General features: G+C 37.1%; 2 protein-coding genes across 5 annotated transcripts in view; one reads left to right on the top strand and one right to left on the bottom strand.

The window, feature by feature from the left end:
- Positions 1-11,666, top strand: part of LOC117606798 (uncharacterized) — a 39,500-nt gene extending 27,834 nt beyond the window's left edge. For 2 of the 3 annotated variants that reach the window (XM_034329732.2, XM_034329750.2), the window contains exons 3-4: positions 6,381-6,627; positions 8,263-11,661. In XM_034329732.2, the coding sequence (XP_034185623.1) occupies positions 6,381-6,627; positions 8,263-8,582 (567 nt within the window). In that variant the 3' untranslated portion in view covers positions 8,583-11,661. Of the gene's footprint in view, positions 1-6,380; positions 6,628-8,262 lie in introns of all 3 variants that reach the window. The other variant, XM_034329713.2, reaches the window with a different exon arrangement.
- Positions 11,667-22,454: 10,788 nt separating this feature from the next.
- Positions 22,455-27,317, bottom strand: LOC117611971 (4'-phosphopantetheine phosphatase). 2 transcript variants are annotated; one of them, XM_034340533.2, is made up of 14 exons: positions 26,957-27,317; positions 26,524-26,803; positions 26,262-26,445; positions 26,100-26,192; positions 25,834-25,984; positions 25,582-25,772; positions 25,231-25,505; positions 25,009-25,161; positions 24,826-24,913; positions 24,540-24,744; positions 24,291-24,448; positions 24,049-24,218; positions 23,663-23,983; positions 22,455-23,275 (listed from the first exon to the last, which is right to left on the bottom strand). In XM_034340533.2, the coding sequence occupies exons 1-13, from the start codon at positions 27,069-27,071 to the stop codon at positions 23,674-23,676; spliced, it is 2,373 nt and encodes a 790-aa protein (XP_034196424.2). In that variant the 5' UTR covers positions 27,072-27,317; the 3' UTR covers positions 22,455-23,275; positions 23,663-23,673. The 2 variants fall into 2 exon arrangements, with proteins under 2 accessions (XP_034196424.2, XP_076546053.1); XM_076689938.1 differs by having other exon boundaries at positions 22,455-23,596.

The following is a 27,317-nucleotide window of genomic DNA, read 5'->3' on the forward strand; positions in this document are numbered from 1 at the left end:
TATGGATTCAAAGCTTGTCTTTTATCTTTTGCAAGAGGTGAGAATTAAATTGCATTTTTGTTATCGAGACAGCTTTACAGGTAATTTTCTCCTTTCATGATGAACAACGGGAGTGGATAATTAGTGTTTAAAACGCGTTTCAACAAGAAGCTGGGGGTCGTATCGATGGATCTACGATATCGATATCGGATCTCATTACCTACGAGGTAAATATAATTTTGAAGTTGTTGGAGCGTTTAATCCAAGGCGCAACAGAGGTTACGAGCAGGGAGATCGTGTTGGTAGATTCAGCGGTTAGGAACGTGTAATTTTCTGAAACATGTTGAAACGATGGTTCGGGTCTCGTTATGGTCTGATATTCAATTAATTCTATCGATTAGGAAAACGCCTGTTATATCATGATCACCTGTGGTCTACGGAAAATTTATGAAACGTTATTAATTCATGGGGTAGGTGTTAATAAATGTATTCCACCCTATGGTAAACGCGATTTATTTCTGGCTTGGGGGCTTAAAGTGGAGGGTTGATCTAGAAAAATATTTGCTGTTTTTTTTTTTTCACTTTCTTAGTTGGATATTAGAATATTGGAATATCGGAATTTTAGGATTTGGAGTTTTGGGATTTTGTAATTTTGGGATTTGTAATCTTGGAATTTGGAATTTGAGAATTTTAGAATCTTAAAATAGTGAAAGGACCAGTCCCCATTTTTGGGGGTTCAAACTCTACTCGCGCGAATGAATAATCATCGCGTGGCTGCGAAATGTCACGAACACGGTCATTTCTTGTTCGATTATGTCACGGCCACCGACAACGGTTAAGCGACGCCGGTTTACACAATGTATAATTAGGCGGCTCGTAAAACAATGGCTTTCGGTATGACCATGTAACGCGGTCGAACAAATATAATCGTGGCGAGGCCGACGTCCATTTGTCTCGGCTGCTAAACGAGTCTGCATTCGCACCCTACAAAATTCTGTAGCAAATCACCAGGTTACCATCCCAATTTAGCCAACTACCTTTTGGTTAACATTACTTTGCAGTACGTAATAATACAACTACAAAAGTGTAAATCTGTTGGTATTTATTTTTTTTAAATTCCACCGTGTTTCTTGGATCATTTCCAAATGGTTTAACAAAAGCTGGCAAAGATAAAAAAGGAAACATCAAAGAACGAAACGCTAGTACGTTCAGTTTGTGAAAACCACATATCCGGAGAAACGGAGAGAATGAATTTCTTTTTCGGCTGTATGTTTAAAAGTCAGAAACGTCTAGCAAGAGAAGAATAAGCGATCTGTTGCTCGCGATCGATTTCTGTTTTAATGGAAAGCGTCGACAGAGGAAATAAAGTCGAACGATTCGCGATAAATGTGCACAACAGGCGACGTTCTAGCATTTCCCGACGGTGGGAAGATGTTTCCCAAGGCGAGCAGCTGTAAATCGTGTGTTTAGTCGACATCCTCTTCTCGAAAGCGGGATTCAATTTTCCTGCAGGAAATCTGGCCGTCGAAGGAATTCGAGGAGGTTTTGAAACGACTATCTCGTTTTAATCGAGGATGCTGCTTTAATGAAACGATCCGATCGAGTTTACGGTAGTGAAAAATGATTCGCGAGGGATGAAAAGATCCGTTGGGAATGCTTTTCGACTTAAATTGAAAGATGCTCGCTTTCGATGATTCCAACCATTTATTTTTAAATAAATACTTCTTAGCATTATTTTTCTTTGAATCGTTTTTCAATTCAACAAACCTGCAACCTTTTATTTTTCTACAATTTGTAACAGAATGTAACAAAGGGCTAATATAAAAGATTTTAAAAGTTAATCGTTCCCCGAACAGTACCACTCAAGAGCTTAATTACAGTTGGAAAATTACGAATGCTTTGTGCAAACTCAAACCGATCACAGATTATCTTTACCAGATTAAAAAACGAACTTTGAAAATATCAACGGTATTGTAGAATATCTCGAACGAATGAAAAATGAGGCTGCCGGACGGCCTTTTAAAATAGATCGTCCGGCAAAGGAATTTAATTAAAACACGAAGATCATTTTTCTCTTTTCCTCGGCTTCGTGTATTGACTGGTTCCCGTATCTCGTGTGCCTTAATATACACGCGAAATGTTCTTGCCAAAGGCTCTTACGTCGATAATTCCCATAAACGATGCATTGTACACCTTTTATCTCGGCGAACCTTTGACGTACGGTTTCTAAAGCGAACACGAAAAAAATAAAAGCAGAGTTCTTTTTTTAATCGACTGATTCTACAGAAAAGAAGCGTTCGCCCATTCTTGCGCTCCAGTCATCTTTATGTTCCCAAATTTAATGACCAAACCCGTCAGATTTCGGAAACGGTATGGCTCGATAAGCTTCGCGGGGATAATATACGAGCGCATATTTTCCTACCGGTGACGGGTCGCCCTGGAATAGGAGTAAAGTTCCGCATACGACAAGATTCATCGGCTTCGAGCCGTTTCGGCCTCGACAGTCGACAATTTTTCTGCGAAACTTGCATTTGCATCTTTACGACCTTCGATTCCGATCCCCTTTGCAATTTTTTTCAACATCGCCTTGCAAAGCCGATGACAAATCTATCGCTGACCTTCCCTTGTCGGGAAATCAAAAATGATAATACCAAAATATATTTTGTTTCCGAGATTGCAAGAAAAGAAATATTTGCGATCTTGGTAGATCGAGAAGAAATATTTTTTTTAAATCTCCTCGTTTGGAGACGAGTAACCGCGCCGCATGAAAATATAGATTTTACCGGAGCGATTGTGAAAATTCTCGAGCAAATTCGATTAGAAGCGCGAATCGAAGGGATATAAAAAAAGCACTTAGGCAAACAGGTATTCGATGAACGCGTAAAATCCGATAAATATTGCTTCGACCTATAGCGCCGTTATGGGACACGGAAAGTAAGTTTCCCTTTATAAAGCTTCCCACCCACACACGTACGATCCTGGAAAATTTCCTATGCATGCGAACCAATGAATATACAGGAGGTGTCGACGAATCTGGAACCGACTATCAAACGATGGAAAATACTTTCACTATGCAATGAATTTTTTCCCCCGTTAACCCTTCGTTGCATAATTTTCTTAATCTTTTGAACTCTCGTGGCTGATAATAACGGAATAGCAATTACCATACGTTTTAATATTCCAAACCTTGTGTTCTCGATAAATTTTCATCCTGTCGAAGTTTATTAACATCGTTTTGAATCGCTCTATATATTTAATCCACTCTTCAGCTATGTTTCCTGGCATGCACAATTTTGAACGTTTATTTTATATTTCAAACGAAAATTTCCTCTTTTTAACTGGAATTTTTTTTTTTTTCCAATGCCGGCTGGAAACAAAACGTAGGCAAGCATTCATGTTTCATGAATTCAGCTTGATAAAGAGAGTGCACCGTTTTAAACAAGCAACAGTACAAAAATCCCTTTCGTCGAATACCGAGGCCGTTGTTTTGTTGAAAAATTGACGGAATCCACATGTTGGTCGCTCCCGATTTTCACATGCCGGTATAACGAGAGTTTAAAGTCGTTAAATGTTGTAAAAATGTAAATACCATGGCATGATGAAAACAGCAGGGATCGTGACAGATGCATTCTCCAGATTGGAAATAAAAATTTGTTTTTCATCAGAGATAGGTAACTAGTCGTTTCATAATAGCGAAAGGATTAACGATACGAGCTTCGGATTTTTCAATTTAAACTTTCAATTTGCTACCCTATTCACGTTATTCGTTAGAGCACTACTGCTATCCGTGCATTTTTGTTTTATATTTTTTTTTTATCGTTCAAATATATCGAAGTATCTATGGTATAGGTTACTGGTAATAGTAGATTTTGTTGAATATCAAATAACCAATATTAAAATATTGCAGCTTTGACGTTTATTAAAAATTTATTGAAAATTGCTGTGTAATCATTCCATCATTTATTCAACTTACTATCGATTGGAAGTAATAAAGCTAAAATGAAAGAAGTGAAATTTTGTTAATCAACAAATTGCAAGAAACTTGTAATATCTGGTAGAGTGCAATTTTATAAAGGTTCCTAGTAAAAAAGAGAGATATGGATATCTTCTTTTAGAATTCATGCGTACAATTAACAAAATTGCTATTCTTTCATCTTCCCTATATTCAGCATTCCCATTTACCTTTTTTTTTCCCTTTGAAATTGAAAGAAAATGAGTTCCCGGCGACCTCATTGCCGGGGAATGCATAGCTTTTTGCGATGCAACGGTATTCACTGCGAGTGAAAATTTATAGTTCATGCAGCGGCCTGTTCGCAATAATATTTTCCCTGTTTCCGGCGGTTTCCCTTCCTCCTTATCTTCCCTCGAAAGGGGGACGCGACGTCGGGCAAACTTTAATATCTGTTCGCGAAACAATTATTTTCAAGTATCGCGAAACTTCGCGAACTTCCTTCGTAATGAGCATGGACACGATATTAAATCAGAGTTCTACGGTTTCATAAATGTCACTGAATAATGTTCAGTTTACCAGACGCCGTGGTTACCTCGTTGAAAGTCATCAAGAGTTTTTTAAGCTTCTGTGCATTAAAATTACTCTACCATTTTTCTAACTTAAATTAATTTATTTGAATTATTCAGGATATTAAGTATTAATTAGTATAATTTTAATGGCAATCATTGGAGTATGTAATTAGGGGCCAGGGTGGTGGAATGGTACCCTCCCCATTTTAAGATTCTAAAATTCTAATAATTTTAATATTGTAATATTTAAAAATTTTATGAATCTGGCCCACCCTTAAAAATCTCGAAATTTTCAACGTAACATCCCCTATATGAAAAAAGTAAATTTAGAAATCTACCCTTTGTCTCGTAATTCCAAACTGTTGACCAGCAATATACGACGGCAATTGTATTCTAATATCCCCTAACAAACATCCCAGGAAGATAGAGTACGTCCATGCAATTACCCCTGAAAAATGAATACTCCAGCACGTTGCCACGAAATATCCACTAGGGAAACGAAGGGCCCCGTTCCAAAAGAGTGTACCTTTCATAAAGCTGCGTAACGTAATTACACGTGACTATGAACCCCGGTAAAAGTCCGTTTCCACTTGCAATTCCGAGTACGGGAACGAATGCGTTTGTATCAAGCGATGTTACTTTAATAAATCGCTTCTATACAGAACGCTTCAAAACATGCGCTACTCTTGAATTATTTTAATTATTCCTGCAAGCACAGGTCGACCGTTATTCCGGCTTGTTTTTAACACAGGTGGCACGCGACCCTGTGTCCGGTAAAGTTGCGGAACTAACTACCTAGACGAATTAAATCGCATTACTTCGGGATGAAATTGTATCAGGGTAGAAACGAGAGAAATTGGATGCTCGAAGAGGAAGCTTTGACCTTTGTACGAATGTAATTAATTGCCGGTTAATTGCTCCTCCCTGATGATATTATTCCCTGTAAATTGTTTAACAAGGAGACTGAAAGATTGAATCTTTAATTACCATAGCATTTAATAATCTTTCTTTGGAGAATAAGAATAATTCACCCTCGATTGGGTGCATTCGTTTGGTAAAAATAATTCTTCGAGTCGAGGAAAGGAAGGTAGACGAATTCTGAAGCGATCGATATTATTTCACCGGGCTTAATCGTTGCCGGTCGACCCGCCAATAAATCGTCCCTAATTTGGTTGGAACACTTCCTGGAATTATCTGTACCTACACCAAGATCTGTGGATTATCTTACGAACGACACCGTACCTCCTCGAGAACGAGCCAGCCCAGACTGTAAATTAATTTTAATCACTCTGATCGTTCGCATCTGGTTCAACCAGAAATTCAATTATCTGATTAATTTCTGTCGTCGTTTTACGATTTGATTTTGCACGGCTTGAAAGAGAACTTTGACCCGGGCTCGGCTCTGAATTAATACAATTAATATAAATGATTTTTGCATCAATTTTTATTCCGACGAAATGTAACATACTTTGGAGAAATTGAAACTTGCTTTATAAAACCGGCGAGTTTTCCACCTTAACGGGGTGGCGCGACCAACAATCGCATAATGTACCCTGACACTTTTATGGCCCTTCGATTTTGCAGTTTAATGTGTTTTTAAATCGCCCGTGATATATTCTAGGCTAGCAGGGAAAATCCCTTCGATAAGCCGACTGCTTTCAATTAAATTTATAGCGGTTTGCCCTGGGTTACGCTGTTTTTGCATCGTTGCGTCTTACAGCCGTCGATGAAAATTAATTTTCAATATTTATTACCTCTAATAAACGATCAAATTAAGGTCGATTTCGCAATTGTACAATGGAAAGTGGAACCAAGTGGAATTAATTGGAAATGAGATTTTATTTTCGATACAATTAACGGGTCGCATTAATTGCTTTCAGATAATGGGCAAATGGTACGTGGTGGAAGTGTTGGAGCACAAAGTCGACCCTCTGAAACCTTTGAGCGGATCGTACGTGGTGAACTCTTGTCCGATAGTGAAGCTGAGAGCGATCGAGAACGCGGCCAAGTTTTTCTCCTCGTTGAGGCTCTTGTGGTCCGAGGAGATGGGCAATCTTGAGTACACTTTTCGAATACCGGACATCACCAGGAAGCCGGGTTTCTGGATCTCCGATTCTCAGCAAAACGGTAAACACCGGTCGTCGTCGCAAATATTTTTTTTTTTTTTTCTTTGAATCTATCGAAATTGCAAATAAAGAGAGACAAAGAGTTCGACGAGATTTTCTAACAGCCGGCACAAAAGTTTCAATCCAACCGAACCGGAATTTATTCCCTTTTCGTCACAGTTATAGGAAAATCTGGTTAATAACGACTGTGGAAACAAAATTGAAAGAGGAGCATTTTTCTGCGAACCATAGACAGTAGCTCTCTTTTTTATAAAACGATTATTGTTAATCGATGGAACAAAGCTATCGACGAATCTCTGAAACGAACAATTCTCGCGGATTAAATGAAAGAAGGGATCGGAGGAGAGGCTGGTTCAGGGATGAAATTAGAAACGTGCTTCCGATCGAAACGTGACTCGTTTCCTTGCGTGAAAAATGAAATTTCTTCGATTCCCCAACCAGAATCTCTCTTCGACGTTTCACGGATGAGAAATAGAATTAGGACAGCGACATTATTCTTCCTGTTTCGAAGTCATTGTTCGATAGTTTCGAAATAGAGCTGCCGATTGTTAGCTTGAATCTATTCATCGAAGCGATTCAACCTAATCGATGAACCGTGCAAACGCGATAGGACAATGCAGATGAAGCAGAGCGGAAGCAAAGTTAAGATCATGGGTCATCGGACTAGTTCTTAACACTTTGATCCTCGCAATTTTTAACTTCACGATTTCTAACAAAGATTATTCAGAAAAGAAATTATATTTAAACGTACGCTGTGGAATATTCTTTCGCGTGCTTCATCCTCGACAACATTTCTATTAAAAATTGACAGATGGAATCTCGATAAAAGCGCACGATTCTGAAAAATAAATCAAACCTGTCCGGAAACAGAATCGAAAGTAGCTGCTTATATCCATCCTTCCCGTCAGTCTGATTTTTCCGCTTCCCTGCTTCTTGTCACGATCCTATCGACAAGGTTTTATTAATTGTCATCCGAACAGGACCAGCCAATAAATAATCGTGTGAAACGATTCGTAAGCGGTGAATCAAAACGTGTTCACGATCGGGCCGAATTTCACGGGGGCGTATAATTAATTTCATCGGATTAAACGTCAATATCTAGGAGATAGTGTCCGTTTACACAACGAAACAGTTTAATGGACGATGCTGTAATATTACGATAACACGTCCTGTTGACGTTATTGCGATTGGCACGTACTAGGCGCGTGACAATCCTTTCTCAATACTAATAATATCCGTTTTATTCGCGATACGTGTCGTCGGTAGGGAAACACTGTTACGCGAAATCGTAAAAATTTCCCTGTAAAATATGAAATTTTACGGGGCGCGTTATTATCGCTGGAATTTGGAACGTTCTAACTATCACAGTCGTTAAAATTGTTAAATTAGTCATTCTACGCGTTGCAAGTATATTCCTAGCCATCACTGATTTCCATTAGAACTCCATTCTAGGTAAAATTGATACAGGAGATTAGGATAATAAATTCATTTGACAGTTATCTAGGAATAGAATGAAAATTTAATTAGAAGCATTGTCGCTTAATTAATTCTAATCATTCGGAGATTCGTCGACGCTTGATATTTGTATCATCTTCAAATCCGTCAGAAATGGTACACCTGTGAATCCTTTCAACAGGTACTCTGGTGCAGAAACAGTACTCGCAGTTCACCGGGAACGTGTACGTGATGAAAGCAGTCGCATCGGACATGGTGTTGACTTTCTGCGCCGGAAATCCTGACAATCAGCTTTACTCGCTGCTGCTGGCGCGCGAGCATATCCTCTCGAAGAGCGACAAGCGTGGAGTCCACAACCTCCTCGTTCGTCGTGGCCTGAAGATCGTCAACATCCGAGAGACTTGTATGAACAGCGCTGCCTTGCGAAGAGCTTCCATCAATCTGATCGGTTTACTCGGATTGATGGGGGTGTTGTTCAACGTTCTCTTCGGCTCCTGGTAGTGGTGATCGTTGATAAGAAAAAAACGATCGAATTTCTGAGAAAAATCGTTAGCTGACTTGGGCTGATCATTCGCGACGATTCTCTTTCCTTTCTTCCGTTCGAGAATCGTGGCACGTTTTTCATTTTTCGGATCACCAGCGGAGGGAGAACAGAGGATGACAATATTGCAGAGGGTGTTTGAGAAATGATATCAATTGGATCATCGTTAACGATACTGCCATCGATGCTAAGGGATTATTCAAAGATTCTATCTTTTATTTCAACAATCATTCAGTAATTTTATTTTTTTTTCCTTAGGTGATCCTGATACACCTTCAAAATTGAATGCTGCGCTAATTAAGCTGTCGAACCATGGCTCTATGGGGAATCAAAATTTTGTCAAATCAAAATCAGTTTCAATTTCAGCCGTCCTGGTTCTTGGTTTCCTGATACCAAGACAGTGTTCTTTCAATGAAATTCTCAGTCGAGGGATCTCTTATAGTATACAAGAGAAGGAGTAGGTCGTTACTCTTCGCGGATGAAAAAACGGCCCTTAATTGCCAACGCAGCTAACGATCTCGCGTCTCGTGTCTGTTGCAGAACGCAATCGTAACGAGAATCTCGCCGAAAAATAAGAAAGATGGACTAAAATAGAGAAAAAAAAAAAAAAAGAGCCGAAAGGAATTCGTGGACGAGGAACACGATTCGACCGTCCTGGATTCCATTTCTCGCGACAATGCCCAGCTTCCATGGGAACGATTCGATTCGATTCGTTTCGTTTCCGCTCGATTCTCCCACTCGGAATACACTCGGGTCGTCTTGGCCCTTGTTGTCCTCGTTATCGCGAGATTTCGTTCCTTCTCGAAGGAGACGCCGATCCCTCGAGCGTTCTCGACTGAAACAATACGGGCTCGATGATACCTGTCCGTTCGCGTATTTATAATAGCCTAGATGAACTCGTTCTCGTTGATCGAAGAGGAATCGAAGTGTTCAATGACCCGATGTCGTGTCGGCTCTTTCAGTTCGAAGACGATGGTGTACGATTACACCCTTAGGAATTAGAGACAGAGAGATCATTTATTTTTAAATCATTTCTTAATGGAGGGAGCTCTTTTATTTAGAAGTTTGGGTATCTAAATTTATTAAAAGTTATTCAAGGGTTAAATGTGTAGCCATGAATTAATTTTTCAAACTGAAGCATATTTAACACCCCTAATTTTAAATTACATTAAAAAATGAATATCCTCAGAAAAATATTGTCTCGGTAAAAGTAAAATGCTCCTTGCTCCTTTCACATCGAATTGAAATCTTACAAAGGTTCACAATTTGATTATCCTTCACGATTTCTCGTCTGAGAGGTAGTAACTCGAACCCTAGGAAACATATCTCAAGAAGCTACCATTACTGGAGAGAAGATGGTGAAATTCAGCTCGATAACAAAAGAGGGTTTCGTGTAGAACGCGAGAAGAAAATTTTCCTCGTGAAATATCCGCGACACGTGTCGGATAACCGGGGGCTGAAAGGGTTGAACACTGAGTACCGATTCTTCCAAGCAAAAGATAATCCTCTGAAGTGGACGAGCTTCTCTCGTGAACATTAGTCGCGTTAGATAGAAGAAAAAAAAAATGCATGTTTGTATGTAAATTCTCGATTCGTGGATTTAAGAAGACAATAGTACTATTCCGTGTGAATTTTCACGCTAAAATTCCGCGTGGCATCATCTTTATGATAGAAAATTCGAACAAAGGCCGGATTTGTCGTGAAACAATTAGAAGAAGAAGAAGAAGAAGAGACCGGTAGAATTCTATTCGCTGTTCTTCGATCTTCTTTTTTTATTTATTGTATTTCATATCGATCGTGTCACGATTCATTCCGTGAGTCTTTCTTCTGCCTCGAATTCGAAAGAGGAAGATTCTATTCGACGATGGGGAAGAGCAGTGTACGTTGTACCATTGTAAGATAGTTTCCATTAAATCGTTAGAGACGATTATTATTATTATTATTATAATAACTGTGTGTCATGATCGAAGTTGACCTAAAATTATTCGATCGAGTAATCGCGTTCGTTTTACTCAATCGCAATCGCTTCTCAATCAAAGAATCTTCGTACGCTGAACACGATTTTCTCTTTTTATACTTACCGAAATGTATTCGTTCGGACGATGTTTTTATATGAACCCTCGATTATCTGCCAGTATTCATGTCCCGTATGCCTTTTTATACGGACTTTCGAACGTACAAAATTCTATTGTAAAAGATTTTTTACCCTGTATCCTGCGCGTTTGAATTTGAATGCGAGCTGCCGCGTTAGATGTGGGACAAATCGAGTCTGCTAATTTGAGATATAAACTCCTCCAACGATGGAAATTGAAATTTAATTCTAGGATTGTTCTTCATTTTAATTTTCTGAATTTTAGACTATTCGTAATTTCGAATGGTGGCAAATGAAATTTAATTTTGGGATCATTATTCGTTTTAATTTTCTGAAGTTTGGATTATTCCTTTGAAATTTGGGCTTCTAATTTTATTAGAAATTATTATTGTCCCACAAATAGCGTGCTAAAATACTTCTTCCTCCAGTTTACATGTATCGTTAATATTAAAAAAAGCAAACGAATGCGTTTGAGTGGAGTCTTGCGTTTATCTAACGCAATTTCTAATGGCTACGTGATTCTATAATTGAAACTGAATAAGAACAGTTACGATTTATTTAATGAAAAAATTCTACGAAAGAAAACTGCTATCTGTACATATATCCTCGGATATGAAACAGTCTACTGTTGTAACAACGTTGATGAGCATTTAATATGAACTCGTTAAATTATTGAATGGCAATCGCAAAAGAGTACGCCGTGTTATGTTTTAAATGCTCTAGAGTCTTTATTTATTGTACAAAAATAAAAGAATGCTCGATATAAAGATGAATAAATAAAATGAAATATATATATATAATAATACGATCTAGTACCTAATACGATGTAATCGTATGCTTATTATGTGTATAAATATGAAACAATAAAGAGATCACTTGGACGGTTTCTGAGAATTATTTCACTTTATTAACGAAGAGCTAAAGTGAAAAGGAGAAGAAATGTTGGGACAATGTGGACCCCAATATTAAGAGAAATTGTGACCTGGTTATAAGGTAAAGGAGTAGGATTCGATTTGGGGCCTCATGGTTTATTTTATTTTTCCAAATTTGGATAGTTTTGGAAATTAATTAGATAGAAATTGTAATGCTGGTATAAGGCACCCAATTGCAATACAGGAAACTCAAGATTCAAAGAATTCTAAATTTCAAATTCTAAGATACCAAGTGGTAAAATTCCAAATCCCAAGATTCCAAGTCGTAAAATTTCAAATCCTGAGATAACAAGTCGTAATATTTCAAATTCCAAGATTCCAAGTCCCTAGATTCGAAATCTCAAAATTCCAAATCCTAAAGTTCCCAATCTCAAGATTCCAGACCCCAAAGTTCGAAATCCCAATATTCCAAGTCGTAAAATTCCAAATCTTAAGATACCAAGTCGTAAAATTTCAAATGCCAAGATTCCAAGTCCCAATATTTGAAATCTCAAAATTCCAAATTCTAAAGTTCCCAATCTCGAGATTCCAGACCCCAAAGTTCGAAATCCCAAAATTCCAGAATCCTTAACTAGGGCTTTTCAACGGCAATATATCTTTCTCGTCGCTAGAACCACTTTAAACTTTCCTGAACAGCGAAAAGGAAATAACGCGATATTCGCATTAGCACGTGACTCGTGAATGCTAAAAAGCTCGTGAGGAATCAAGTACGAGAGTAGGAAAGCATTCGTCGTTACGTAAGTGTGCTGACAACGAAAGATTTAGCAACGGCTATAAAACATGGAGAACAGAACGATAAGGTACGGCGAAGTTTCGATAATTAAGGTTAATTTTCCAATTAACCTAAGCCCCGCGAGCATGATGCCAACCTATCAAGCAAAATATCCGTGTTCTTGAACTTTCTTCTTGTTTTTATCGGTTTTCTTGCAAGTCTTCATTTTCCTTATCGTCCTTGTGTTCTTAGCTTGCCCTTTCTACTTTTTATCCTGAACCCGAGTCCTTCGTACTATTAGCTGCGTCGCTTAACAAACTTCGATAAGCCTGCAAGAAGTTCCATAATGGTAGTCGACAAAGTCCAACTACTTCGTCCTGATTCTTAAGGAGTTCTAATATCGAGACCAATTTTGTCCATTAAGGTAAATTAACGTTCTTCTCTTCTTCAAATCTTTCTTGAAGGATTACGAAGTAGGCTAAGGAGCAAAGAATCGATCCTGGAAAAATCTTATCTTACCGACTAGAAGTTTATTTAATAGACTTTTATTACTCGATTAAAATGATAAAAAGTCCTTGGTAATGTAATTGTCATCGTCACCACAAGCCTTTATTAACAATGCCAAGTATTTAATATTTTGGATTTCGCAAGATTTTTGGAAAGAATATTAGAATTTTTGGAATTTTAGAACCTTAAAATTTTTTAATTTTAGAATTTTAGAATTTTAGAACCTTAAGAAAAGGGGACCAGTTAAAATTTTTAAGGGGTCCAAACCCACCCTTGAATACCACGATAATTACTTAATTATCTTCGCTCCTATAAATCACCAAAAAAAAACTCCATTCATACTAAAAACGTATTTTCTAAAGATCCTATAAAATAGATTTTCCTTAAATAAAGTGCACGATAAGGAGAGCAAAGGCAACATCGAGCCACCTTGATCTCTATCAAAAAGAGAAGATCTTAGCAATTGGAGAATCTCCAAAGGAAAGATGGCCAACATGTTTCCCTCGCATCCACCCGAATCTTCCTGTTCCATTTCCATCGGGATCTATCCTTTTTCCTCCGTCACTTTCCTCGATGCTCCGGTTTCTCCACGGCTATTCTTCTGGTGGCGAACGGCTCGATCTAGCTTAACGATCCTCCCACGACGCGCCCCTCGTTGATATAAGCCGACAGTCAAAGGGATCCTAAGCACAAAGGGTCGAAAAGTTTGCGTTGAATTTCACGTAGGCAGCCGCCATCCGCAGGCCAACACACAACGAACGATGTTGTAATCCGTTTAAGAGGAAACTTGCGAAGTTGAGGAACGTCTGGCACCCACGACTCGACCCACTTGTTATTTCACCGGGGAAAACAGATTTAATGGGCTGCCATCGTGTCGCTCGCCATCGATCCAAACGATGCTCTATATTATACAACCTTTGCCATTTATTAAAAGTCAAAGATAAAGGGCCCCAAAATGAAGAAGAACTAGAAAAATTTTTATTATAGAGGATGAAATATTTTATTTTATTTGGCAATATTTACTAACTGCTATAGATTCTATTCTATTTAATTTCATCGAGTCATAGAGCAATCATTCGATTAGCAAAGGCTGTTGATCCACCCGCCATTAAATCCCATTGAATCCCGGCAATCATAAAAGCAGCCATCCCAGGGAGAAATATTACCAATACTCTCGTATTCTACATACGATTCTCTGGAATATGGAAATCGGTAGAACACGAACTCGCCTCCCGGAACATCATCGTCGAACGATGACAAACGAGCTCTGGTAATCGACTTCCGGAAACAACACGTCGATTAACCCATCATTGTAAATTAGCACTTTAATCGTCTCGTGGGTGTAGCACGTTTGTCCGACGGTTTTTCAAGATAAAAGGGATCGCGACCTCTCGGTCAGTCAAACGAATTAATAAATTAACTGATGACCGTATGCTAATTTGTTGACCGGCTCTGAACAGGAAATACCACGACTCGGTTATCACGAAGGCGTTCAGTTCTAATTATCTAATAAAATTCAACGAAATTTTGATAAAATAATTTTCCAGAAATAAAGAGTTAAATTTCTCAGCGTATTTGTTGAAAAAGGAAAGTGAAAAGTACCAACTCGACGTCGAAGAAGAGTTAAAAGATTTCAAGGAAAGTTTTCTATGGACGAAAGGTTTTCAGACAGGGTGCTTTTCGAAGAAAGTAAGGAATCACGAAAGAAACGAAGGCAAACGAAAGAATAGAACGCGTTCGAGTGTGTGGAAATACGGGAAAGAGCAGAGAAAGGTAGGGAGTAAGTGTAGCCGAGTTTACAGTTCTACGAGGCCCACGACTTTACGGGACATACGTTCGTGGAATAAGAATTAGATTCAATTACCGCCAGCATTCAGCAGGCGTCTATTCGCATAAACTTTGCTTCCTAAATGCTCCCTTTGTTCCATATACGCGTTGTTACTTCCAGTTTCCCTGGAATTTGATGCTCGTCGAATCGGTTCCAGAGGTGTCAGTAGTAGAAGTCGCGCTATAGTCAGACAGGGAGTCGTTCGGAACTTTTATATCACTTGAAATCGTGTTTGACTCTCCTTTATTCTTCGAAATATCTCATTTCTTTTTCATGGGAAATTTTTAATAAATTCAAAGTATATTTAAAAAATACGACTTCATTTATGATGTTAAAAATTCGATTAGGATAAGGTTGAAAATTTGAATCATACGTCATGCAACACAGATCAGACGGTTGTTTCCCTGAATAAACAAGAGCTAGATTAAGTATTTTCATTTCCCAGTGGAAAATCGAGGAAAAAGCAAGGGAAGCTCTCCACACGGGACAGCTTGTATCTTTCTTTCTATGGCGTTGTTGAGAGGGACAATATTTTTTTCCTCCTACGTACCACGGACCTCGTTTAATCGTTCTTTCTCGTTTCCTCGAAGCGTTTCGCGCGAGGCATCTATTTATCAACGTCCAACGTTCTAGCCACAAGCGGATAAATAATTCCGCACAGTCCTACGAGTGATTATTTTCATTCGTTGCTTTAGTCTCCATCCTCTTCCTTCTATGCACGAACGTCTCTATCGTCTCCCGAAATTGCACCCTATATCGGAGATCCATTAACCAGTAATAATTAACTATCTGGTACTTTGGACGGTAATTGCAGCGGAATAGGCGATGCGGTTGAATTTCCTTGGAAATTCGTTAATAAGTTAATGTCCAGAGGAAAATTAGCAGGGCAGAGTCATGTTTTGTGGTGTCTAAATTAGGAAATATTGTGTTGTTAGGAAAACTTCATTATGCATTTCAAGACAAACATGTCGATGCATATAAAGAGTATAGGAATATAGGGGTAGTAGTATAAGTACCGTGCGTCGCCGACCTTTCGGACGGATTCTAAATAGTCACCAAAGGGAGCATGGTACGGGAAAGACTCTAGAGTTCTAAGAAAAAGTTTCTAAGTCCTAATTCTATTATTCTAATGGTACTGGGAGCAAAAAAATCTAAGCTTCTCTCGGGACAGAGGGAACAGTCTCAGAGTACCGTGCGTCGCCGATCCTCCGGCACTGTCAAAAATCCCATTCCCCTCGTTTTCTACTCCCTGCACGGTTGTTTAATCCGGTTAGATGTAATTAACTGATGCAACTTCTGCAACGAGTTGCTGGATGCGGGCGCAACTCGGCCGGCCGGTGTAATCTTGCGAAAACATAGAAACAAATTTAATTAGCATCACCGTGGCGCGTCGTTCATTAATTACATCGTTTATCGCACCGATTATTAAAACGGCAGTTTAATCTTCCGTTAACATCGCCAATGAAATACATTGAAATTAATGGAACGACATTCGAAATGATGTACAATTTATACAATTCTCACGTTTCAATGGCGAATAGAATTTTTGTCGTTAATCGAAGCTCGAACTCACCGCGCGGTGCTTAACATGCATCCAGAGGATGCAACAACGTGCAAAGAATACAATTTGTCTAGAAAATTCGTGACGTCGCTAGGTGCATTCAAAGTAGCTGGCTGAGTGCAAGGCGACGCGACGTATGCAGAGTGGAAACTTGGGCGTAAGTTTTCAAGTTTCAAATTCTCAAGGAAGCAAGGTTAAATTTGATCGGTAACTTTACGCTTCCCACGAGGAATCTGCATCCGGACGAGTTTATTTTATTTTACAATGTAAACGCGAGCAGGTACAAAGGAAATCGAGCACGGTAAACAGGAGGAAAAGGAAAGAGAATACCTCTGTTGTTACGTCATTTATGCAACTGTCGTTTCATCAACGAACGGAACAAATCTTCTAATGAATATTTACTTCATAATGGATTTCCACGTTCATAATGGAACGGCGTGCATCGCGAACGCGTAACATTATCAATTCGCTGCTCCGACATGGAAATCAATAGCGATTTCCCTGGCGGAACATTCATCGTTTCGCGTCCTCCGTTATCCTGCGAGTGCTCAATATTTGTAATTTAAATGCATCCTAGCTTTTTCCACGCCGCTGTCAGCGAAGATGAATGGTCCTTTGTTTCACCGAGATGCTCGTAAACGATGAAGTTTTTATGATCCTTCCTATCGTATGAAGGGAAATGATGAAAAAAAAAAAGAAGATCCAGGGACACCTTCCTGCAATATTTCCATAAAAAATGTATCAATTCAGTGGGGCAACCAGGGTCAATTTACCCTCCATTAAGAAATTAAAAACTTTCTCTTGGATATTTCAGAGATCGTTATCGAGATTAAAAATAAAAACGAAGAAGTTTGTTTTGACAATTATGGTTCTCCCACTGTAGATATTTCCTCTTTACACACCAGTTTCGTTGCAATTTTCTCGAGTGTGTTTAACGTACTTTTCAAGTTTAACTAGAGAAGCAACAAGATCCTTTTTAATCACCTGAACCTCCGCTGTAGCTTGAATTTACGAAATGAAACTCGTTCCGTGAGAGAAGAAGGCACGTTTACCGACGACACCGAGATAATTGATCTTAATCGGTGATTCAGACGATTATGTCATCGTTCAGTCGTTCCTTTAACATTGTAGACGGAACAGGGGGTTCTTCTATTCTCGACAAGGCCACGAATTAATTCTTAAAAATAATCGGTCCAACCGGTCGTGTCGAATTTATTGAATCTACTTAACAACGTCCTTATTAGAAACGGTGTTGTTCGCATACGAAATTAGGTCAATTTTAGACTACCTTAGACATCATTTTGTAAATTTTGAAATTCTTCTATTTAACTAATTTGGATATCTAATTTTTGTATTTAGAATTAACTTTGAGTAATATGAACAATTATAATTGTTAATCACAGTTACCACGAAACAGATAGGGAAATTTTCATAGTTGGATTAAACTTCGCCCGGTATCTGTGTCAATTTCCCTTACATATCTAAAGTTCGAAGAAGCTTCAGACTCATTCCACAATTCCATCGCGTTAATCTTGACAGCAGTTCGCTCCGCACAATTCCATGTTCAGCCCAAAAGCCGAAGCTCAACCGACTACCCTTAAGTACGATAACAGTAGCTTTGTCGACATCGAGCTTACAAGGCTGGCGATAATAGCAACAATCGCGATGGGAATCGGTATGACGGCCATTATATTCGAACAACCGTCCAAAAGTGTCGAAAAGAGAATCATTTTCAGTAATGGACAATCTACACACCCCCAATTCTAGTCCTCTAATTTTAATAAAAATGTTCATTTTAATTGATAATTTCATATTAGATATTGCAATTTCCATAAGATAAATATTTGTTTCGTTATTTTTTGACAGGGTCAGCCTGACCCCTACCTACTTATACTAATGCACTTGCTTCTGTACGATCTTCTCTTTGCCAACACGTACGCAATATTCTCGTGATACGAGCACGAGGTCATGGTTGGCCAATGAACACGAGTACACCTGTAACATAGCCTATCCAACGACTCGACCATCCGTGGAAAATTCGCGGAGGCGTGATGCTCGCTTAATCGTGAGCGATTCTATCACGCGCCGATGGCGAACCTCCTCTCCGTCGCCATCCTCCATTTCTATCCGAACTAAATAATTCTTGTTTACGAACACGTGGCCAGACACAAAGCGGCACGAGACTGGGCTTTGAAGGTTTCAGGTGACAATTGGGGTGGAGGGATAATTTTGATTTATGGGAAACTTCCTTTGGAGAAGCGATGGGCAAATGGGTACACTGTGGGGCACATCTTGATTTGAAAATTTGAGGTTTCTGTACTTCTCAAATTTTAGAATTTGGGAATTTGAGAATTTGGAAATATAGGAATCTGGAAATTTGGAAATTTGGAAACTTAGATATTTGATAATTTGAGGATTTGGAAACTTTGGAATTTAAGAAATTTGGAAATGTAGGAATCTGGAAATTTGAAAACTTAGATATTTGATAATTTGAGGATTTGGAAACTTTGGAATTTTGGAATTGTGGAATTTGGAAATTTGACTGATCTTCTTCCTTTTCGAATAGGCCACGTTAGTACATCATACACCCACGCATAATATCCACCCGTAAAGGGCTTCACAAACACGTTAGTAGTACCTCCACCATCAGTGGATCCTATTGTTATAACACATAGTACCTACATTAGGAGCATTACATTACGCATATGACCGGTAGTACGTGATGTGGGTTATGGTGATTCTTGTTGCCGTTTCGCAGTGCTCATTACCAAATTACGAGTAATTCCATCCACTTTACCGTACAGAAACATTATTCGCGTTTCAGTGTGTGCATTTATTAAGAGGCAAACAAGGAGACATTACGCTCTCAATTCTGAAGCATTCTCGATAATCGAATAAACATCGAACAGAAGAATTGATTGGAAAAATTGTATTGTACTCGTACAACCAGCTGTGACTTCGAAAAATATGATTGAACATTTTCCAGAAAATTTTAATAGAGAGAAAATTATTAGAAATTGTTTAAAAAAACATAGCTACAGGACTTTAACTAATACAAGAGAAACTATTTAACATAAAACAAACAGGGAGGGAAATCAACAGCAAGAAAAACACAGCGAACCGTCGAGAAACGTGGCTGCCAAGCTTGAAGAGATCCTCAAGCGGAAAATCATCGCATCCTCGAGAGAAACGTGGTGGAAAGCGAAAAACATCGACAGAAGTGGCATCAACAGGTTCCAGGGAAAGTTTCCAGAAGCGATGAGCAATTGTGGTCGACCGATGCTTCTCGTGAAACGTTTTGCAACCCTCTGAGAACGTTTGCGCTGGCTCGTTCGTTGAACTCCGTTTCCAGTTTCGATGCTGGACGGCTTTTAATTAATCCGGGCGTTTCATGGAGGAGCATCGCGATTGTCACGAAACAGCCAGTTGGTTAACCACCGTCGAGGAACCGACGAAAAAACTGTTGCGAATGCGGCAGAAATAATTTACCATTTGCGCGAACATCAGATGATGGAAATTCGTGAAAATGTTCTTATGGGGTCGGGATGTAATTGGGATTCTTCGATGGGGTGGGTCAGCTCTCTTACCTTCGTTAATAATGACACGGAGGAGCTTAGAATCTTAGAATTTGACAATATTGTAACTTCGATTTTGCTATTTTGGAACTAAAGAACTTGAGAGCTTGAAAGCTTTGTAACTTGGAAGCTTGGGAACTTAGAAACTTGGGAGCTTGGGAACTTGAGAGCATAGAAACCTGGGTGCTTGGAACTTAGAAACTTGGGAACTTGGAAATTTAAGAATTAAGAAATATTGTAACTTCGCGATTTTGCATTTTTGGAACTTAGGAATTTGGGAGCTTGAAAGCTTTGGAACTTGGAAATTTAAAAATTAAGGAATATAGAAATTTTGAGACTACAGAATTTCACGAATTTGGAATTGCAATAGTTGCAACTGATCGAACTACGGTAGATCAGATTTTTTCTTAATTATCGATATAATCCACGGATAATCACGTTTGCAACCGCGTCGATAATAAATGATCACGAATGCAGCAATCGGTGAAACGTGACGCGCTTATCAGTTAGCGAAATTCACAGCAACGTCACGTTTAATATCGTCATTATTAATGGAAAGGATTTGCTCGAGCGTTGTCGATCTCTGTCAACAGCTTGTTCTAGCAATGTTAATATCCTCCGCAGCTGATATATCGTAACAGTAATTAACGCGAAAACTTTTAATAAAACCATGAATCCGAGGGAAATGAAATAAACACAAGGATCATTGTTACGTTTTAAATAATGCGAAACGTTTATTACGAGAGCGTAATTCAAGATTCGTTTACATTGATCCATTACTTTGGACACTTCATTTGAAACAATGCTCTTCGACGATATTGACTTTGCTTTTACGACGACAGTTAATAACGATGCTAATCCCATCCGTTATTTTCGAAACGGAAATGGTCCTTACAGAGTCTGTGTTCCTCAACGAAGAGTATTATTATTTTCCAATTTAAACTTGGAATCTTGTTATCTCGCAAAATTGAAACTGTAATTTTTAAACGAAATTTATGATATCAATAAATTCGTTTAATATTAATTTCACTGTCCAAACGCACGAAATCGAATTATTAAGATCAACGAAGCGATCGGGGGTTGATAGATGAACGACCACAAGTATGTTTCGATAAATAATCACAGAACACCGGGGTAATGATGAATCGTTGCTTCGTTCTAGCGCCAGTACTCTCTAATTGCGTTAATTTCGTAATTAGAACACGCACCCTTTATCTATGCTAACGATGCGCTAGATTTTTTAATCCTATTCAGCATCGATTTGCTCGAATTTCCTTGCATTTTTTCTACATCCCTCGTTTCATGGAATTGCTATATTAATAGTTGATTGCAGGTTTAAAAACTTCTGAAATTCTCTTTCATTTTTAAACGAGAAATTTCGGTAACTAGCTGCAATTTAATACCCTTTAAGTTTCTCTTGAATTTTTCAACGCTCGTTATTACTACTCGTTCATTTTCAAGCTGAAGTTTGAAAAAAGGTAGAAACAGGAAAAAATGTTTCACGTGTGTTGGTCGCAAACGTTTTATGAAAAGAGCATGTTTTACGAGTGTACCGCTTTTTAATTTCACTAGAAGGACAGCTGTTTATTACGATTTGTTCGCGTGAAAGGAATCGCATCGGTTTCAACAGCTATGTATTAAAATAATTTTGTCAACCGAGAACAAAGCACACTTCTCGTTTTTTCCCTCTCTTCTTTTGATAGCACTGAATTTATTCGATTTTAATACGATCAAATAATTCGTGGAAATTCTTTTCAGATGGTTCTTTGTATTCGTGAATGACGTTATCCTTTAATTATGGAACGAAGAGCATGCTTGTTAGACTTCATTCCAGTGTCCTTTTCCATAAGAAGGAAACTACTTCTCTCGGGTGAACAGCATAATGCTTTTAGGAAGATAGTTGATCTTTGTTTCTACTCCTTAACTACCCTCTGTCACGGGGTGACTTTGAATCATGATTAACTATTTCCTTGCGACTTCGCGGATGTAGATTCTTCATTTGGATGAAAATAATAATCTTAAGTCCTATCAAAATATTAATTATTAAAATGAATATATTCTGATATATTCAGCGATGTTAAATGTAAAGGTTGCGAGTTCAAATCCCCATAGGGATCGATTTTTTTTTTTTTTTTTTTTTTTAATTTGGAGACGTGTTCAGGAAACGTGAATAACTAATGTAATGATAGATCGGTATTAAATTGATGATTAAATCCACAGGGTCTGTGGATTTTTTTACGCAATCTATGTAAACCACAGAGTTTTTAATAATTTTTTAATCTTTTGAAGGGTGTTCAAAAAGGTATCGTAAAGCGAATTCGAAACCGGATCACTGGACAATATCGCAGAATGAGAATTTAATAAAGCTGAATATCCGGACGTTACGTAACACGTGGCCGAAAGAAATGAACTTAGAACGTGTTCCGCATGCAACTTTTTCTTCTTTCATTTTTCCTTCGTTTTCCTACTCTGACGACCAGTTTAGTGAAAGAACAGTTCTCACTTTTCTCATGTCCATTGACAAAAGAGAAATAGAATGTTTTTTCATATCCTAGACATCCTTTTAATTTGTACTAACATTATATTACTAGAGAGGACTTAATTAAATGAATTGAAAATATTGGATCTCGAAAATTCATATTTTATTTACATATTACAAAGCAATTCGTGTATCACATACGCATATATTTGTATCAAGTATTAACAAACTGTTCACATATAAATCTCTGTTTCGAAAACCATGTTATTGTGGAACAAGGTAATTAATTTCAAGTTTCAACAAATTGTCTTCATTTTATTAAAGTCACTCGGTACTTTGTATATAAACTCCGCGTTTTTATCATTTTATTTTATAAAATTTTTTGAAAAAAAAAAAGAGTTTATAATATCATTTTGGTAGCAGTTGTATAATCTGGAAGTATATCTTCACAAATTGGTAATTTCTAAAAACGTATAGCGTATTCATAAATACTGTCAGAATTAATAAATTGTTTTCATAATATTATAATAAAAAGGAATATTTGAGTTCATTATGCTGCAAAACAATGTCATTTGAAACCGCTCATTTCTAATCTCAAGATTAGGAGGTACTAACTTAATATATTTCTTTTCTTCCTTTTATATATACTCTATTATGATGTACCAATTCATTGTTCTAATTTACCACGTATATGTAACTTCCTTTTTGAATATTACATTATCACAGAAGATATACTATACAATATCATATGATACATATCTTTGTCATAATTGATCGCATCGCTTATCGTTTAAACTACGGTAACCTCTTTAAATTACTGAGAAAATAATTTTATTGTCTTTGACTAGGTGTTAGTCGTGATTCATCCATGTCAACCCTAAAGTTTTTATACTTGAACAACAAGTAGGCTGGATTGTAAAAGTTGCTTAATTCAACAATATTGAACATTCCATAACCTCGATTCATACTGTAAATATAAAGAAAAGTGAAATTATTTGCAAACCTTCGTTTTAATAAATTTCGTTTAGTTTATCGTGGAGCAAAATATATGATGCAATCAACCAAGCTTCCTTTTTACTCATAATCACTTCCAATATAAATTTTATAGCAATTACAATGTTGAAAACAAACAACAATAAATTTTGTAAAAATATTTAAAAGTTTTTATACAATATACATAAATTGTTGTATGAAATTCTAAAATATACTTAAATTTTTTGTTCATATACACATGTATATACATCTAAACGTAAGTGAAGAAATACTTTAATGTATGATTTTTCAGTTCCTGAAATTGAAATAGGAATTTGAATATAATATATCTGTGAATGTATCATCGAATATCGCTATTTACCTTATTGTTATTTATTTTTTAATATCGCAGGTGCAAATCTCCGTTACTGTCTCTACACATTCTGGTGGACATTCCGTCGGTTTCATCTCTATATCGTATATTTTAATTTCTTGCGGTGGTCGTTCGTATTTACATATTACAGCGTACATATCACCACCCAATCGTAGCGCTAACCATCGATTTTTAACGACAGCTAATTTTAAACATTCACAGGTCAGTTTTGCATGAAGATTGGTATGAAGGGTTCTTCCCATTCCCTCGAGTACGATAAGATCGACATTATGTTTCACCATAGCGAGACATAAATCTAAATTTAATCGGCTGTTAAACATAAAACAACTCGTTAAAATTTATAAAACAATTGTCTGCGCGTTTAGTACAATTACCTTAAGTCCAAACAAGGACCAGCCTGAGCTGTTTCCATAGCGATCAATCGGTTTTCTTTTAGAGCCTGCCTAATAACTTTACATATTTTTGCTGCGTCCCGTAATGTTACAACCAATTCTGGATACGTCACATCGTTCAAGGCTGGCATAGAATTAGCACACAGAATAACCTAGAATAATACTTAATTGATTTTAATTAAGTTATCAAACGACCTTTAGACCACAAATATATTCTCGCTAACCTTTGTCCCTCGTAACAGCAAATCTCTTGCGAATGGTAAAATTCCCAATACTATGTCAACCCCGCTATTGTCAACAAAAATAGCGGCACATTTATGGGGTGGTCCTGTTTCTAATCTATCTATCCAATCGTCCAAATCATCTTGTAGCCAAGGTCTACCTAAGTTTAAGAAAAGTAACATATGAATCTTGATGATACTTTTTCTTGCAATATATTAGTTATAAACAAGGATTCTGAGACATTGCAGTACCCGGTATTTTTGCTTGAGCTTCAGCAAAACCGAAGTCGGTGGTTTCCATCAATGTCGCGACCGCGTTAGCACCCCAGTCAAACATATTACCGCTTAGAACTCCAAGTATCAAAGCTTTGATTTTGTCCGCTCCTTCCAAGTAATCAATAGCTATTATGCGATTTTTCAAATGTTTTAACGCTTCCTCGTTCTCTTGCTTTTTTTGCTACATATTAGAGAATCAAATTATTTACATGTGTATGTTTGCAATACAAAAAAATAACCTTGAGCTGTAGAACTAACTTACATGCAAATAAGGGTCAGGAAAGTCAAATTCCTTCATACAATGTTCAATAGTATCTAGTAATACTCTTACAGTGAGTGTTCCATAAGCGCTGTAATACGATATTAATTAAGATTATATCGTAAAATGTAGGGTAGCTATATATTCTTATAAAATATTACATTTTTATTAGTGATCAGAGCTTACAATGGTTGGAGATGTAGGTAATGCAGTCTATTAACATATTTCTCTTTCAACTTTGTTGCTCTATCTTTTGCAGTTGGACTATGTGGCTGACTATGAATAGCTCTTGCCACAAATTTATCTACTGATTCTTCAAAACACTGAAGCCAGTAATCTCTAGAGATATCAATATTTAATACTCAGATCAATGTACTATTTACTAAAATATTTTTATCTATGACTTACCTAGCTTCCTTATCTTGAGCAAGGTCTGTTGTATCAGGGTTATAAGATGAGGGATCTTTTAAAAGTGGACAAAATGTAACAGCATTTTCTGCTTGGTCAATTTCCAACTGATCCACTTTAATTCCGAGATTGGTAGATATCGAATCTTTAAAACCTGACGACCCTGCATAATTTTCTAACCAACTATGTTCATTAGATTGTTCAGCACCATACAAAAATGCTCCAATTGCACCAAGGTAACCCTCGTGACGAAGAAATAGGGGCTTTACTTTACCCTAGATGATATACATTATAAGTTACGTTTTTAAAATATCTTAAATTCCTTCGAAAGAAAGAAATTTCAAAACTAACATTTGACCAATATTTGATGGAATATGAAATGGTATGCATTGATAATGGATGATTACGTAGAAAGTAACCACCGAAATAAACTTTATCCATTTTATGTACAGTTGCATACAAACTAGCTATTTGTCCGATATCATTACTTATCGTAAGTAAAAGACTTCTCGCGAGATCGGCTTCCGAAAATTTAGGTTGACCTATAATATATTTAACCAATTAATTTCGTTTAATCTTCCAACTAATTGCTTGTTTCTTTACCTTTATAAGACACAACTTTGCCAAAAGAGGCTGCAATAAGGTCTCCAGGTAATCCTTGAGAGGAATAGTCGCCTCCATAAATATCTTTTACTAACATATCGACATTTCGATGATCTCCTCTTTCTGCAAGTTGCAGTAATTCATCAAAGCCCTAGCAAGGGAATTGTTAAAGACATTTTTATAATGTATGCATTAATCTTCATAATGCTGAACATTAATTCAATAAGATAATGTTGTTGAAAAATTTAAAGGATTGATATTAATACCTTCCTTTTTGTCAGCAAAGAACCTAATCCCCAAAATGTTCCTCCCCCTGTAGCTGTCCCACCAACCCTTTCAAATACTTGATCAGACTCTACCTGAAAATGTTATACAGGTTTTTGGAACAAATTCTTCAAAACTATTTGATCACCATACATGGTACTTACTTTAAGAATACTGACTCCACTACCAATATTTACTAACATATATGGAAATATATTAAGACCAGCCTTTTGAAATTTATATTCAGGATTGCCATGTCTTTCAAACTCAAATGCTTCACATGAGATATTCTTAAGTAAAAAATTGCAACCTTTTATTAAACATGTCATTTCATCTTCTTTATCAACCCTGAAATATTTTCATTTTCATATTAAGACCTTTAACACTAAATTATGAAAATGAAGTCTTATATTTTAAAGCACTTACGTTAAGCCTAATTTTTCTTGTAACAAAGGAGTATACTTGTATGCCCCTCCACCAGTTACTTTAATACTTTTACCTTGAAATCTTTCAACATTTACTAAATTCTCTTTTACAAAATCCAAACAATTTTCAATGTATCTTGTTTCAAATTTAACAAAGTGAAGCCTATTCCCTTCATGCACTTTGTATGCACGTTCTCCACTGTTTCCCAATCCTGTATCTTCATACAATGCTTTGCGATAACTAACTGTTGAATAGTAAGCTATTTTTGTCAATGATAAGCCTGTAATTAATTCCATTATTTTAATTTTTATCAAACATAAAAAAAACATAGTGTTTAAAAACTATTTAAAACAGTAATTTTATAGCAATCAGATGTATATGCCAACCAAAATATTGTTTAACATATCGAGGTAATTTGAAATGGAATACATACCAATGTCAATGGCGAATTTTTGAGCATTTTTCAAATTTGCAAACACTTCGACAGCTGCTGGTAATTTTATGGGACGTATATGAGTTCGTTCGTCCTCGATTTCCGCCGTTTCCATTTTACATTAACTATTTTACGGCGTTATACCTCTTCTGATCGTGTTGATACTTTTTCAGGTAGTAAACTGTATAAGAACTACATTACGGTAATAGATAATTTTATCATTATTTAAACATTCTTTCCTGAATGTCGCATACGAACGCCAAAAAGGATTCTCCCGTCTGTAAGACGCGCATGTACGCGCATAAATTATACGCTTGTTTATTCAAAGCTTATCGTGTTAATTTAAAAATGGCTATTAACA

Source organism: Osmia lignaria, chromosome 9 (genome assembly GCF_051020975.1).
Source record: "Osmia lignaria lignaria isolate PbOS001 chromosome 9, iyOsmLign1, whole genome shotgun sequence".
NCBI lineage: Eukaryota > Metazoa > Arthropoda > Insecta > Hymenoptera > Megachilidae > Osmia > Osmia lignaria.